This window comes from Lathamus discolor, chromosome 1 (genome assembly GCF_037157495.1).
Source record: "Lathamus discolor isolate bLatDis1 chromosome 1, bLatDis1.hap1, whole genome shotgun sequence".
NCBI classification, from domain to species: Eukaryota; Metazoa; Chordata; class Aves; order Psittaciformes; family Psittacidae; genus Lathamus; species Lathamus discolor.
This window is the reverse complement of record NC_088884.1, coordinates 105,011,940-105,028,868: the sequence shown is the minus strand read 5'-3', so window position 1 is coordinate 105,028,868 and position 16,929 is coordinate 105,011,940. Positions and strand designations below refer to the sequence as shown.

Below are 16,929 nucleotides of genomic sequence, written 5' to 3'. Positions count from 1 at the left end.
TCTTCCCTCTTTACATGTCCAACTCCCACAACATTCTGTAATCACCAAGATCTCCCTCTTTTTGGCCCTCATTAAATGCCTAAGAGATGGTTAACCTGCTCTGCACAAGCATAAGCTTCTGATGTCTGCTTTGAAGCAAGTATATTTGGTCCTCCCTGTTTATCAAATGGCCTTCACTCAACCTGCACAGGTAATGTTCCCAGTGATGCTTTTATACCTTGGCTTTCTCACCCACTTAGCTTCTCTAAGCACAATAGCTTCTCTAGGCACAACTAACTGCAATTTCATTTCTGTATTCTCTGTTCTTGTTTGCAAAGCATTTACACATTCTCTGTCTTCAAGTTCCTCAGAAAGACCTGCTTCTGAAATAGTCCAGCCATCAAACAATGAGGTGTGTCAACCTGAATACAGGTTTAAAATGTCAAGCCACTTTATTCTCGCATAAACTGTTTAATTCAAGATTTGAGGAGCTATAGTCTTGGATAAATTTGGTTTTGCAATTCCTTAGTTTTCTGTTGAGAAAAAGAGGCTTTTCATAGGCAATACAAAATAAATACAACCTATGGAGTCTGTGTGTGCGAGGGACCGATCTACATAAATCTTTGATTAGTTTTAGAATTAAAGATATTCAGAAAAATCTTTAAAGACCATTGCTATTTCTAGCAACATTTTTCAGTTGAAATTAAAACCATGCAAGATGCTGTTTCAGCATTCCTCTAAACACTTTGGTAAGCAAAGCTGCAAGTTTTAAATTAATTATTTGATTTTTGTTAAAACAAAGCAGTTCAGGTGAACCCAAGTTAAGTCTGTCTTGAATTTTCTAGGTTTGTAAAAATGTCATTTCCAGCTCCCCAATCTAAAACACTTTTTTGAAAATCTGAAATTGCTTCTGCACCAAAGAGATGACTTTTGCGAAACTTGCCCCCTCCCCCCATTATCTTCATTCTGAAGACCTAATTTCTCTCCTAGATTGTGAGGAACTGTGTAAAGTGTGGAGGAATTTCCCAAATACTAATGCTGCTTATGACAATAACTGCTCATAATAATTTAAAAAAACTCTGTGCTGAAATGCTTTGATGTTTGTCTTTCAAAAACTTTTTATTTCCAAAATGTTCTTGATGAAACTCATTTCATCACATTTCTTAACATCAATGCACCCATGGCTGTATGCACTCCTCTTTTTTTTTTTTTTTAATATATTGTCATCAGATTCTTACCACTGCAAATTAGTGTGACATAGAGATGGTACTGATTTATAGACATTTGTTTAATAATATATATTTTTTCTTTGGTGGAGTAAGGCTTATTCTGAGCATGGCTGGAAGAGCTACGTAACACCTATCAGATGCCCAGTGTTTACGTGAAGAAAGCTAAAAAAAAAAAATGTCCACCAAAACAAAACAACAAAGCTCAGTACAAATTGCTGTATTACAATTTCTTCTTAAGCCTGAAAGCCTGTTTCTTATTAGTCAGTAATTGTTTAGCAGTGCAGCCATCACATTTGCAGTTGAAGAGAAACATCTGTCTATATCTGAGGCATCATTTGTCTATAGAAAATTAGTCCTAGTGCATTCTTATAAAAACCAAACAAATTGCTTTTTGAGGGGTTTCTGATTAGGTGGGTTTAGCAAAATTAACAATAATTATGTTATTAATTATTAAGTTATATATATAATTAATATTAATAAGTAACTTATGGGAGAGAGTGAAAATACGCGCATAAAGCAGATGAATTGAGGGTGACTTACGTCACGTGCGGAACTCCTTTGAACCAGCTGGGTGTCTCAGCCTCCATAGACTGAATATAGGGGGCAGGTGAAAATGTCATTCTTTCCTGCTGTGCCCATGTTGTCAGGGTGACATAGAGGCAATTACCTGCGTGTAATAAAAGGGAGTGCAAGTCATTGGGTTACAAGCTCAAAGTAAAAATTATAAGAAACTGGCCCAAAGAGACAGCTGTGTATTTTACCATGCTGGTGACAGTTTTAGGAGCACACAGTTCCCTCAACTAGGTACAGTTGTGAAAGAGAGCTTTGCCCTTTGGACGCCTTAGGACCTGGAGTCATGATGATGAAAAAAGATAGTGACTGTAAAGATGTTATGAAAGTAGTGAAATAGCTCTGAGGATTCCCCAAGAACACTCAAATAGAAATGTCATAGAATCATAGAATCATAGAATAGTTCGGGTTGGAAAGGACCTCAAGATCATCTAGTTCCAACCCCCCTGCCATGGGCAGGGACACCTCACACTAAACCATCCCACACAAGGCTTCATCCAACCTGGCCTTGAACACCGCCAGGGATGGAGCACTCACAACCTCCCTGGGCAACCGATTCCAGTGTCTCACCACCCTAACAGGAAAGAATTTCCTCCTTCTATCCAATCTAAACTTCCCCTGTTTAAGTTTTAACCCATTACCCCAGGAGATGTCATACCCATTATGTCAGGAGACTACATAGCAGGTTGTGTTTTGTCTTCCTTAACTATGGATGTTCAGATATTGATCAGTGGAACAAAGTTATTGAGCAGCTGGGAACACCCTGTCCTGAATTCATGAAGAAGCTGCAGCCAACAGTACGGAACTATGTTGAGAACAGACCCAAGTATGCTGGCCTCACTTTCCCCAAACTTTTTCCAGACTCTCTCTTCCCGGCTGACTCAGAACACAACAAACTCAAAGGTATGTCTGACAAAGGGATGCAGTTCAGATGTCAAAAGTTACAATGCAATGAATTGGGGATTTTTTGGTCAGTTTTCCTTCTCTCTAGTTGCATTTGCTTTTAATGCAGTTAGCTGCAGAGGCAAATACCTGCATCGGTTTTGTTCGGCTGAGAGGCAGCTTTTGGAAATTATTTTTGGAGCCCACAGTGCTTGGCCAGCCAAGGGAACATACAGTATCACTGATGTGTTGAGTATATCCCTATGGCCATTCTGTTTGACCATGAGAATCTGAGGTGTTCTTATACTCTTATTATTAAACTTGTCAAGCAAAGAAACATTAGAACTTCATTGAAAGATCTCAGCGCTTGCCCTGGGGTTCAGCCAGATTCCTGCCTCATGGCTCTACCTTTAGTAGGCAATAAAAAGATATTAACATTATCACCCATGTAGCTGAGGTTTAATATCTGCTATTGGTGGATTTCTTTAGAAAAATGCTGTGGGTCTGTTTGTATATGTGAATTAGAGCATCAACTTAGTTTCAGTGTGATGAGATACACACCTGTAAAATTTAAGTTGCAGTGATTTTAATTGTATATTGAAGTTTTGTTTTACCTGAGCAGGGGATTGACCTTAACTAGAAAGAGATGAATGTGTGTTAAGTATAGAAAGGATTTCTTATCACAGCTCTGGCACCCGGCAAGCTTTTACTGTGGACCAGTTCTACACCACTTGAATACTTGGGGCCTCTTACTACTATAGCATGTAAAGGTTTTCAGTTGCTTGCAATTTGCATGTCATTACATTATTTAGAATACTCTTTCAATTAACAACTGTTTCATAGCAAGGCTGCTGTCTCTGCTCTGGAACTGAAAGGTCTGAGCAGATGCTTTTGGATACACAGAATTTTATATGCTTACTACAACAAAATTTAATAATGGAATTTTCTTGGATTTGGAGCTAATGAATAGAAATAGCTATCAAACAGTGCTGTTATCTTTTGGATACAGGAAGCACGTGCATTTGAGCATACTGAATGCCAGTTTTCAAGATATAGTCACAGAATAAAAACCAGTGTATTAAAAAATCTGCTTGTGCGCCACTGTATTACCCGTACCCTATCTAAGTATTTCACCAGAGTGTAATGTTAATGTTTTAATTAGATACTACTTTTACTCACCCTAGTAATATTTATGCACTTACATCTCTTTTTTTCCTTCATTTTCTTTTTCATTGCCACAAGAAATAATCTTGAACATGGAAGAGCTTAGAACATTACATCGATAGTAACACTAGAAATACATGTTGTAATTTTTTCACATGGGTTTATATTTGCTGCAAACTCTAAATGGTAGAAACAATTTTCATAATAGAAGGATGAACCTGTGGCCTGACAGGCACAATGGGCTACATTATCAGGTAAATAACATAAAATACAAAGGTATATTTAAGGCTGTGCATTTCAGTAATGGAGGATGATGTATCCCACTGATTTAAACTTTGTTATGTGGGACAAACAAAACTTAAGCAGTTCCTAGGCACTTCTATACAATTATGCATTGATCCCAGGCTACAGACTTGACATTATTGCCTCTAATGCATTGTGTCATTGTTACTTTCCTAACGCAATTAACCCTCTTCTGTAGGCAGTGATTGTTTTGTACTAATACTGTGTTTATCTGATTTCATTGTTCTAGCCAGCCAAGCCAGGGACCTTTTATCAAAGATGCTAGTCATTGATCCAGCCAAGAGAATATCAGTAGATGAAGCCTTACAGCATCCATACATTAATGTCTGGTATGACCCGGCAGAAGTGGAGGCGGTAAGTGAGGCGTGATTCCTTACTTCAGACTACTAAATGCAAATATGATTCATAGATTCCTGCTGCTTTACAGCAGCTTGATAACGAGTGTGCTATAGAGAAACAATGTTGTGACTGTGGGGGTCTTCAGATTTACATGAAATGAGATCTGTAGGGACAGGAGATATCTCTTTGTTAGATGAACTGACAAGAGATTAGAGAAGCAGAACCACTTCAAGTATATGAAGCTATTTTCTGCTTTCTTCTAGATCACATGAAGAAAGGGGTTTGAACCTAGTAGCTCACCTGGTTTTGTTAGCTATGTAAATTAGTCTGGCAAAAGATACTCTCTTTCTCTCTAAACCTTTTCTTGTGGAAAACAGAAAACATCACTTCCTGTGTTTGTGTTCAAGGATATATGTGGAGAGAAGAATTAAACAAAACAGTACAAAGTTCTGAAGTCAGGGTTCAAAAAAATCTTGCCAGGATATAAGTTATTCTTTAAAATGAAGCAGGAGCACATGTGTTCTCTTGAGCCATGGTTCAATGTTCACTATCATGTACACTGTGTGCAAACAGAAATGGATTTTTTCTTATGACCCTGTCATGCTCTAGACACCTCCCCACATACCTTGATGAGACTGTTTTTAACAGGAATAAGTATAGTCAGTAGGCACTTCAGTGACATAACAGCTATAGGTATAAATTCACAGTTGTTCCCTGTAATACAATGTATTAAATGTATGAGACCAGTGTATTTCAAAAGGTTTAGAGATCTTGCTTAACCACAACAGGAAACAGAGTTGAATCTTGCAAAATTAAATCACTGCTGTTTAGTTATATGCTTCAATTCAGTGTGTGATCCTGAAAGTGCAGTAAACATCAAAAGCAAATGGAATGCACAAACCCCCAGCAGATTTCACATGTGCAGGAATTTTGCAGAGTATGTTACTTAGGAGTGCTTTACAGGGGATGGTTCTGCTATAGATAGCGTTTAATTTTTATGTCTTGTTTGGTTTCCTTCAAGAAGAAAGTTTATCAGTCTGAAGTGCAAACATTTGATACCCTGAAATATTTTACCAGCTGGCATGTACATTTTAGTTTCACATCCTTCTTGAAGATGTCATTCCATTCCCAGATACTTCTGTTGTATTTCCATGGATTTCTTAACTCTTCTTTATCATCTACTCTGATGTCAGAACTCGGATATGTCTCTTAGATGTGCTTTGCCTGTGAGTTTAACCATGGAGATCCACTTCTGACACAGAACAGGAAGGGAATTTGGTACAGTGTGTATTTTGATGTAATTGTTTGCCCAAAGCGTATGCTTTTAGTTGTGTTTCATATTGAAGTAGAATTCTTGTCATGATGAAGTTGCCCTTTTAGAAGGAGAAACTTGCCACACGCAACTAGAATTACAGCTGATATTGAACCTTATATTACCGTACTCTTACACAGACAGAGATCTGGGTATTTCTATGGTAGAAAAGACAACAATTTAATTTCCAACTGTAGCATAGAGTCCTCAAATAATCTAGAATAAAACACATCCTTTCTCTGAATCATGACTGTAAAACAGGAATAATAATTATACTTTTGGCCAGGTGAATTGACTGGAATCTAATGAGCCCACTAGCTTTCAAAAGCCTGCAGTAATTATATTCTAGTTCTCTAAGGTATTAGTCTCACAGGCACCTCCTGTCACCATAGGTACCTGTATAAACATTGTGCCACATGCTGTCAAATCACATTCTTTGCATTTTCACTGTTATACATATTTTATTGCTTAGTAAATGACTACAGAATGTGTAAAGCAGCAGAAAACCAAGCTGTCATTTATCCTGTTGAACATCAAAGAATAGCATCTTAAAAGTTTCAGCTTCCAATAGCTCAATGTTGTCTAAGTTTGCATCTTTGAACTGCATTTTAGATAAAGTTCCTCTGTTCCCTTTACTCACCTTGTTCTCTGCAGTTATTGTGTAGTTAACATGAGCTGAACATCAACATCCTCAGCTGCTTTCCCTGTCTCTCTTCAAAGTTTTCTCTTCCAAAACATGCTATACCTTGTCAATAATATACTATAGTATTGTAGCAATACTTCTGACATGAGTGTTTTGACAGTGATGTGTTACTGAATTTCTTTGACCCCAATCACACTAGGGTACAGAGACCCTTCTCCTTCATGGACCATACCATGTTAAAAAACAGGCAGGTTCAGACTGTGTGCAGTGTAACCCAAATAGAAGAACATGGGATTAATAAATATTCATTGTATTTTCTCAGAGTGCTAAGAATTGTAGAAAGAGCCTGGCTTGCCTTTAAACTCATTATTTTTCCATTCTCATTTTCAGAGGGAAAGTTAAACTGGAGGACTCCTCTTCATCTAATTTTTTTTCAATTAACAGTTTATTAAATTCTAAATTTCCACCTGTTCATGCTGACACACCTTCAGTGGCTAGCTGTGAATCATTTACTAATTATTTTCTGGAGAAAACTTAACTCATGTATTTAATTCAGCTGCTGAAGCGTACTCAGTCTGTGTTTTCATTGGCATTGTCTCAATGATGGAGTAACTTTCTTAAACAGATTCATGGGAGATTGGTGGCTTTCTGTTCTTCCTCAAAAGAATGTCCTGGGGTTCTGGGACTGCTACTAACCCAGGCAGTGCCTCTATGAGGGGTAGTTATTCCTACACTGGAAAGAAAGTTTTACTGGTGCATTTGTGTTAAAACTTACCACTTCTGGCTGAACACCTGATGTCTGATCAGCTGTTAGTTCTTTACAAGACAGCAAGGTGCCTGTATGTGATAAACTTTTCTTCTTCTTCACAGACTGCCCTGTAAGTGTGCATGCTGGGGAACATGACAAGACCCTGATAGGATCGGAAATTAGGATACAGATATATTAAACAAGATGGTGTTTTCAACCAGTATACAGTTGGGTGGGATTTAGTTAACTTAGTTAACTTTGGAGCTTGTTCTCCCCAGTAAATGGCTTTATCAAAACAGTTAGGCATTTGTTGTACAATATTCATTTGGTTCAGAGGCCTAAGAGGACAGGTAACTGAAAGCAGTTAACGTGACAGGACTTTTTAAGTGATCCGTCGCAATGTCATGAAATGTCAGTGTGTGCTGGAGTAGACCATGAAAAGCACTGGAGACAACACTGGGAATAAGCAGAGAATTTGATGTCAAAGTTTAACCTGGATATAATGACCCTCTAAGTCTGCCAAGATTTACAGCACTGAATGTGAGGGTATTAGATGAAATAGCCCTGTCCTGCCCTGTTAAAAAGCAGACTAGTGAGACAGTTATAGTTCCTTTTTATAAGTCTATTTAAAGTTTATAGTCTTTCACAGGCTGTAGGGGACAATAAAACCATTATGTCTCATTCTAATGGGCAAGGACTATAAAACAAATGGGAAGTGGTAGGAATGCGATACCCTTTACACCAGTATGTAGCAGCATTAAACTCTTCTGGTCAACCTTCAATACCACGCTGTGATTCCCTGATACAGAGAAGAAGATGATGTTATTAAATGTGGTACTTGCTATTCACTAACAGCAGGAGATTACACAAACAAAACTGTGACTCTCCCACGGACTTCAGCGTAAAAGCAAACCACATCTGAAGCCCTCAACAGCTCTGAAAAATTTAGAAGATTTACATTTAGAAACAGGCCTTGCATGGTTTTTAAACTTACCTGCAGAATGAGTGGGTAAGCTACATTTTGGATTTAGTGAAAACTCTTATGTCTAACATACTAACCTGCTTAGCCACTTCTTCTGAGACCACTCAGCTTGTTGCAGTATCTTTTATAATAAAGCCACAGCATTAGGTTTGGTAGAGCATCCTTGCTCTGGAATTAATTTGAATAGTGTTACTCACAATTAAGGTAATTTCTGTATTCAACCAATTATAACTACCATATTTTTTTAAATATGCAAATATACACATATGTTTATGAATATGTGGAATTCCCAAGATTTTTACATGCCTTTTTACAAGGGCATGTAGTGAGAGGGCAAGGGTGAATGGTTTTAAACTGAAAGAGGGGAGATTTAGATTAGATATTAGGAAGAAATTCTTCACTGTCAGGGTGGTGAGGCGCTGGGCAGGTTGCCCAGAGAAGCTGTGGATGTCCCATCCTTGGAAGTGTTCAAGGCCAGGTTGGATGGGGCTTTGAGCAACCTGGTCTAATGGAAGGTGTTCCTGCCCATGGCTTTGGGGTTGACACTGGATGATGTTTAAGGTCCCTCACAACCCAAACCATTCTGTGATTTTAGGTAGTGTTGAAATCTGTTATCAATCACACCTAAGTTATACATAGGGAAACAGAGTTCAAAGTGGAAAAGTGTTATTTGCTAATATTATGCAGGAAATCTATTGTAAATTCAGAAGAGCAGCACAGGAACCTGTAAACCTCACTTCTCTGTTTTATACTTCAGTTAAAGGTTGTTTCTTCCTGTGTCTCCTATGTACAAACTGTCTTGAGTCCACTTTTAAACAAATATGATGCGTATTACCCTTGTGCTATATTTACATACATAACAGCATTTGGGCTATTACAATGAATAAATGACACATACAATACCTTTTCACCTTCAAAGTGCTCTTGTTCTATTTTTAGGAAAGATGACATTTTTAACATCTCTTGCCTCCACATATAGACTATGCTGTTTAATGTAGACACTCTTAGTATTTCCCTGATGGTATATTAGCTTTTCTGCTTTTTTGGCTGAAAATGCTATCTTTTAGACATTTTCTTTTACACAGCTGCCTTTTTTGAAGTTGCTGTAAGTTCTTACCCATCATTGAGATGATCTGTGAATAAATCCCAAATCTGATATTTAATTTTTCACATCTCCCCATATGTTTATGCAGTGCTGCCTATATGTGAACAGAATGGTTTCCTAGATACATGGTTTAGAATAGTTTTTAGCTTTGCCACCTGGTGGCTCTGGGTGGCTCTGAAATCAAGTTTCGTAAAACTTGTGCCAGTTGCTAGCTAGGACTGCATTGGCTTGAGCTGCCTTCTCTCCAGTCTAATTCCTTACATATTGTTGACATTAGAAATCATTTTGAATGGGAGAGATAACTATTTATTGGCATCAATGTCACATTTTTATGCAAGACTGTGGCTGCTTTCTATTCCTCCCCTGAACTTTACAATTATTGCATTCTTCCATTAAAAAATAACTAAGTTCCTGGCCAAAACGATTTATTTGTACATTTCAGGAAGATGCTATCTTAGAAGAATATTTGTTATTTGGGGGCAATCGTTTAGGCCTTTATCTTGTACATTTTTTTCTTCACCTATAAATGACTTCTTTTGGAACTTTTTTAATATCTGTGTGATCTCATATTGGTTCCTACTTGGGAATATTATTATTCCATCCCATAGGAACAAACCTAGTAGCAAAATTTGTCATACTTATCTGACATTTTTTTGTTAACTGATTTCAAAATTCATCTTAGAATCTACTGTTCCTGCAGTTATTGCTTGTTATCTGACATATGTCAGAATTTAGAAGAGAGATTTCCTAAAAAAATGGAAAGATCAGATGTCAAAAACATCCCTTTTAAGCATATCTTGATGTTGACAGAATTTTACAACAGTGATAGGTTTTGGGGGTATTTATTTCCTGGAATTCACACTGCTTTGGTAATTGGTTTTATTTTCATAGGATTTATACTTCACTGGGGTATCGCTGCATTTAGAACCCCCCATGAGGGGCTGAGCTGTGAATTATCATTCATTTCTCTGTGCATGGCAATTCGGGTGTTATCTTTTACTAGTGTGATGCTGTTTCCTACAATGCTTGTGAGCAGAGCTTGGTTTGTGGTTCTCAGTCCAAGATCCAGGATAGAAACTGCTGCTGTATTGCCTTAGTCTTGCATAAACTATCCATGATCAGCTGTTACATACAATCTGTTCAAATTACTTTAAAGCTTTATAGTTTGTCATAAGAAAAAAAAAAAAAAAAAGAAACACATCTCTTATTTTAGCTGAGTGCTCAGCATCCATGTCAAAGGACAAGCGCTTCTGGAGAGCTCTATGACCTTGGCAAACACCACTTCAAAGAAGGTGTCACCTTCACTACATGTGACGCTTCATAGCAAAATCAAGGCTGTCAGGTTGTGCTTCCTTTCTGGTATTCTTTTCCCTTGCTTAGCCCCTTGGGTAAAGATATTGTATCTAAACTCTTTGGTGATCTGCCACAGGGATTTTTTAGCAGTCAGTTACAGCGTTTGGTTTGCTGCTTAGAAGTTGATGGTGCCCATCTGTTGTCTCACAAAAGAAGTTTACAGCTCTGCTTTATTTGCACAGATTACAGCTTTTATTTGCACAGATATTCCCTCTAGTGAGCGACAGCTATCCATTTATAGCTGATTAATTATGGAAGCTGAGTACAGCTTCTGCAGCAGTCTTTCTTTGTTAATGTCAGTGAGAGGTACTGCTTAGAGAAGAAAGAGGCATTCCTTTTTTTTCTTTTTCTTTTCAAAGTCAAACTAAACCTTTTTCCAGCATGCTGTTGTACATACCTGCAAGCTGTTTGTAGCCAAGTAATCTCGACTCCTGATGCATGGTATCCTTACAGTCTAGCTGCTTAGAAACAGCTCAGACCACAGTTTCCTTGATGGACACTATCTGTGGAGTTTTACAAAAGGATCTGCAAAGAGTCCAAGTAATGAATGGGCACAGAGGCATCTCTTTTTCCATATCCATAGTAGAGATCATGGCCAGATGATTGTGGAGTCCCTGAGCAATACAGGGTGAGATCCAAGGTGGCCCTTCACACCTTGCTCTCTAGCTAAAGGGACTTCAGGCCTCTGGCAATAGCACACTGCTGTACTTCTTCTTGCACTGCAAAAATAAATATGTAAATGGTATCAGTAACATAGTCTAGGTTGTAACAAAACACAAAGGAATTTTTATATTCACCTATTATGAGCGTCTAAGCCATTTAAATTGTTTAACCTCACATCATTAATTTTTACAGCCTCCGTTGCCTCCATTTATATATTGCTAATTCCATTGTTGCTTTGTATGCCATTTCACAACTACTGCTCCAGACACAGAGACTCTGGGAACAGATGCAGAGTCAAGCCTTACTCCTGCACAGCTTTCTAAAAATAGCTCATCCCAAGGTCTTCACTGTGCTGGCACTAGCTCTGCAGAGGCAGGGACAGAGATTGCAGGATTTATTCAAGTGTGAGCTCCAGCCCACTCCTTTTTGCTTTCTAGCAGTGTCATACAAACTAATCTGTGTTGCTTTGAGAAAGTGAGAATACATCGGCCCCAACATGTTTTTTTTTCCTTAGTGTACAACTTTTCCTCTCCTGCTATTAGTAAGGTATTAGAAAGGACTACTTGTAACAAATCCAGTAGTCTCCTGATGTTTACCTAACCACATGAAAACGCTGTCTTTTGTGGGTTTGTTGGGGCGGGGGGTGGTGTGGTGTGTGTTTTTTTGTTTGTTTGTTTTTTGGGGGGGGTGTTGTTTTGGTTTTGGTTTAGAAGAACATCCATGTGGATATTTTCTGGGTTTTTTTTTTTTTTTTTTTGTAATTTTTATTCTACTTAATGAATGGTAAATTTCATGCAAAAAACTTTTTTAGATCAATTTGTAAAATAGAAAAGCCACTGAAACACCACTGAAACAACAAGTTGTTATTTTAACATGTATGAGAAAAATATAATGAATTCCTTCTCTTCTGCATCCAAAAATAGATTCTATTCTTTGCTATTGCAATTGCAATTGCTTACAAATAAATCTTTGGGGAGAAAATGGCTACCTAAAATTGAAGCTAGATGCTGCCACCCTTAGGCTTCATTCACACTCTGCTTTAATGTTAGTTCACACCTTTTCTAAAACCTGTACAGGCTATAGGAATGTCTATAATACTGCAGCTGCATCCACCTAGAAAAATCATAATGATGAAATCAGTCATTCTCTAAGGCATTTGAGTTGGGAAGCAAAGCCATTTTTAGACCAACCATTGCACCAAAACTGCAGTTGTGTGCCCAGGTATGGCAGCTGCTCTGTCTGCTCCATTGATATAATATTTGTGTTAGAAACCTCTCTTCCTCCCTCTAATTTTAGAAAGTGGTAAAAAAAAAAAACCCAGAACAAAGAAATTAGCAAAGAATGGGTGGTCAGCCTGTAGGTCGATAACAGTGTATCAAGTTTTGTGGTTCTCATTAAGGTTAATGAGAATCATGGGAAGATTAATTAACTCCTGAAACTTGTGGTGTTCTCAGCTCCGCTCTGCCTTGAATCAATGAAAATATGTCTTAAGGACTCATTTACCTATATCAGGCAGTTCAGATGGGAAAGCCTCACTTCTCCCAGCATAAGAGCACTGACTTAGCCTTTCAGCAACGTGCCATTCACCTACGCTCTGCACAAGCTTTCGAGATGCAGAGATCCTGCCTGCGTGAACAGGAGGAATTTATACATGTCATTATCACACTGAGTATTTATGACCCCTGGCTCTTGCATTCCTGCTGAGAGCCATGTTTTATTGCTGTGGGTTATGCCAGCTCACAAATAAAGGTCTGCAGTAGAAATACTAGTAGAGCAGTAGCGCTGTGCAGGTGCAGTTTCAGCCATCCTGTGGTGTGTGAAGTACAGTTTGGTTGCTCTCCCTTGTTTTCATAACAGAAAAGGAGTTTGGTAACAAATGAAACAATTCTGGACCCTCTCCCTGAAAAATGTCTTCATTTCAAGAATGTTTTAATCTAGGAAATAATTACTGCTGCTTTTCTTACTGTCTGTTAACCAATTATGCCTGCTTAAGACATAGCTGAAATAAATTAGAAGACACATAACCCAAGGGTATTATGGTTCTATGAACTGAGGATAGGAATGTACCTCTGATTGCTTGTTTCTCTTGATTCTGTAATTTGTGTTTGGGAATTCAAGCAGTGAAGGAGACTGTCCTCTTATTTCTGGCTGGGGGAGAAATACCCCTATTTTTCTATGGAAGGTGTAAAATAAGTGTTTACACTTGGTAAGAGCTATTTTACCCACAGCCTGTGCTTTTTGTAAGCCCCTCCCTAAAGCTTTAAGAAAGAAAGGGACTTGCAGGAAATTCTTGTCCGACTTGGTTTACCTGCTTTCCTTTGAGCTGACAGAGAAGCAGTGGTTCAGATTACAGCTCAGGCAAGTGCCTCCTCTACTGCTACCATGAAAAGCCAAGAGCCAGCTACGTAGTGGAACTGACAGGCCCTGTAAATCTCCTGTAAACTCCTAACGCCCCAGGTTTTCCTTGTCTTTGCCAGCTTTCTCTGTTTTCCCCATTACGAAATGCATGCTGTAGGGCTGGTTGAGTAGCTAAGCAGTAGTGCAGCAGCCTCAGCTGGAGGGATGGAGCAAGCTTACCACATCCCAAGGGTCAATAGTGAGCTCATCCACACTCTTCCATAGCTTTCAGCTCACTCATATTAGAGACATCAGAAACACAAAGTCCCAGCTGAGTTTTTTACTGATTTTGGTTGAATATGTCTTAAACTTCTAAACTCACTGGAAGGGCCCAAGAAGAGTTGTTAACGCTGAATAAAAGAATAGATGCATTAGTTTTGGACTCATACTTCTTTTGTGACTGTGTCTTACCTTACTGACACAGCAAAACCTCAGGTACCCCTGCTGAGGCCTGACATTCATGTTAACGCATAGTATACGTTTCGGGTGCTCTCTGCGCTTTCTCAGGTATGAGACTAGGCATTCCACAACTTCACATAATTCCCTTGTCTTTAGCCCCAGTATAAATGTCACTATACAAGAAGCTGTTTTGTTTTCAGTACACTTGTCCAGTTCAGCTATCATATCATTTTCCTCGTCCATGTTACATCAGTTTCTCAGTTGTATCTGTTAGTATGCAAATAGATTAATGGACTGATGGTATTAGAGTCTTGAGAACAAATTCTCAACTTCTAAGCAACTCAGAAAGCAGCTTGGTAAATGTGCATTTAACAGTAGAATGTCTTGAAAGGGATGCAATGGCCAAGTGCCCAAGATGAAAGTCAGAGGAAAGTTAGAGTTGTAGATCTTTTCATCTTCATTAGATGCTCTTACCTTGGATGATGAAGCTTCTTGGAAGAAAGGAGGAGGAGAGTCCCTTGCTTTGCTTGGCTGCTGTATTTGGCAGCTCTCATCAGAAGAGACAATGAACACATGGTTTAGTTGCCCAATGAAAGCAGGTATTCAGGCTCTTGGAAATTCTAGTTGCTTTTGTCTCAGTAAACTCCAGAAATTCCAGGATCTGCTACTTCTGTAACGCTCATCAACTAAAAAATACAGTAAAACACACAAACACACAAGCAAACAAACAAACAAAACCCAAACCAAACACACCTTTCTGGGCAAAGCAAATTTATTTAAAAATACGGATACTGAAAAGCTTGGGAATTTGCAATATGGATCAGAAATTCTGGCAGAGATTTACTTCAAAATTAGAGTTACTCTGAGAAGTCATATAACAGTGAGTATGATGAGTAAGTTGTCTAAAGGGCAACTTTAATATAGTAATCTTACTACTAATTAATCAGGGTTGGTATTTGTCTGTTACTCTGACAGTACTTTCTCTGCCAGTGCAAGCAATCTGCTTGTGGTTTCTGGTCTCAGTATAAGCATAATAGCATTGTTGACCTGGGTTCTATTTCAACTGCAACTATAGCTCTTGTTTAAAAGATTGTTGTATATTGATTTCTTCTGCATAAAGAGTTAAATTCCAGAAGTGTTAATCCCTTTAATATTCCAGTGTGTTTCATGTGTTTTTTCATGTACAGGATAGATAACTAAGAGGGAAAAGAGAATTTACCTTTACTTAAATCATTACTCCTAATTATTTACAGTTTAACAATTGAATACACAGCTTTTTTTTCTGTCCTGCAGCCGCCTCCTCAGATATATGATAAACAGCTGGATGAAAGAGAACATACAATTGAGGAATGGAAAGGTAATTACAGTTTAGAGTTATATGGGAAGGGTATTTCAGGGGCTGTGTCCCACTGCCAAGTGTCTGTGTAAAGCTAAAAGAATTCTTTTGACATGAAGAATTGACACTAGTCCTACAAACTGGTGCTTTGGCAGTGAAGATGTAAGAAACGTCCTGAGGACTAGCATTATCTATGTTAACACAAGAGGTGTGGATTGCACTGTTTCTTTGAAATCTAAGGATATCACCTGGAGATCAGAATCCTGTTCAGCAGGATGATACATCAGAACTTTAGCTACAGTAAAAAGCACTGTATTACCATGCTGCTTTATTTCCAGACAGTGTTGCATTAAGCAATAAGTGTTGTGTTTAACCCTATTTGTCTCAATTCAGCTCCAAAAAGAGATGATAGGAGATGAGGGGAATGGAAGAGAGAGGTCTTAGGTGAGTAGAGCTGTCAGACTTGTGAACACAAAGTAGAGCAGACCTAGGATGTCCATCGGAGTGCTACAGCACTGTGGTTTGTGACAGTTGTTTTGTTCCTGATCATAGGCACTGGTTCCTGTTTGTAACTGCTGCAATTCTCTCTTTCAGAACTCATCTACAAAGAAGTAATGAACTCTGAAGAAAAGACTAAAAATGGTGTAGTAAAAGGACAGCCTTCTCCTTCAGGTACTCCGCCCCATTGAATAACTTTGACATGTTTTCTGTACTGACAAAAAGAGAATGGAAATAGCTGAAGTACTTGCCTACATTTGCAGTTATGCAGACCGATTTAGAAGTTCTTGTGAAATCCAGTGTTTCTAATGGGATAACCTTGATTTAATTGTGCTCCAGTGTCATGTTCATACTTAAAAATTAGTCTTGCTGACTATTTGAGATATTGTTGTCTTGGCATTTTCTATGGAAAGATCTGTGGTTATAGATTATATTCCTGTGGGTGGGAAGGCTTATCTCAGATTATTATTATTATACTGCTTATGGATAATTGCATTAATACTTTTTTAATTGATATACAAAATTGGTGCTGTTAGCAAGTATCCACCTGCTGGACATATATGTGATACAGCACCCCTCCCACCCTCATATAAGCCTCTGGTATCTACTCTGGTAGTTCATCCTTTCAAAAGTCTGATAACATTAGATCAGCTTGCTGACAAGCTTGATTAACACCTCAGTGAGAAGGGAAAGTTGTCTTCAAACACAGATTCTTTAAGTCCTGTCAAAAAATTAATTAACAACTACATTTTAACTGAGGAAAATTCACATCAGCAGTCTTTTCAAGAAATGCACCCTGTGACTGCCAGTACACAGAAATACATAAAATCATAGAATCATAGAAATAGTTAGGGTTGGAAAGGACCTTAAGATCATCTAGTTCCACCTCCCACATATTTGTGACGGTATGCTTTCATTGGCAGACTTGGAGTGCCCAGTTTTTGAGCAGTGTTCTGATAGGGTTTATAGGTAAAACTACCTTCTACAGAGCCTTTCCTCAAAGTAAAATCATTTAATTCAGCGTTTA

At 38.3% G+C, this 16,929-nt stretch overlaps 1 protein-coding gene across 3 annotated transcripts in view; it reads left to right on the top strand.

Annotated features, from left to right (window-relative positions):
- Nucleotides 1-16,929, top strand: part of MAPK10 (mitogen-activated protein kinase 10) — a 177,035-nt gene that overhangs the window by 156,185 nt on the left and 3,921 nt on the right. For all 3 annotated transcript variants that reach the window (XM_065665211.1, XM_065665213.1, XM_065665212.1), the window contains 4 exons: nt 2,499-2,681; nt 4,357-4,481; nt 15,362-15,425; nt 15,999-16,076. In XM_065665211.1, coding sequence (XP_065521283.1) covers nt 2,499-2,681; nt 4,357-4,481; nt 15,362-15,425; nt 15,999-16,076 — 450 coding nt within the window. The remainder of the gene's footprint in view (nt 1-2,498; nt 2,682-4,356; nt 4,482-15,361; nt 15,426-15,998; nt 16,077-16,929) is intronic.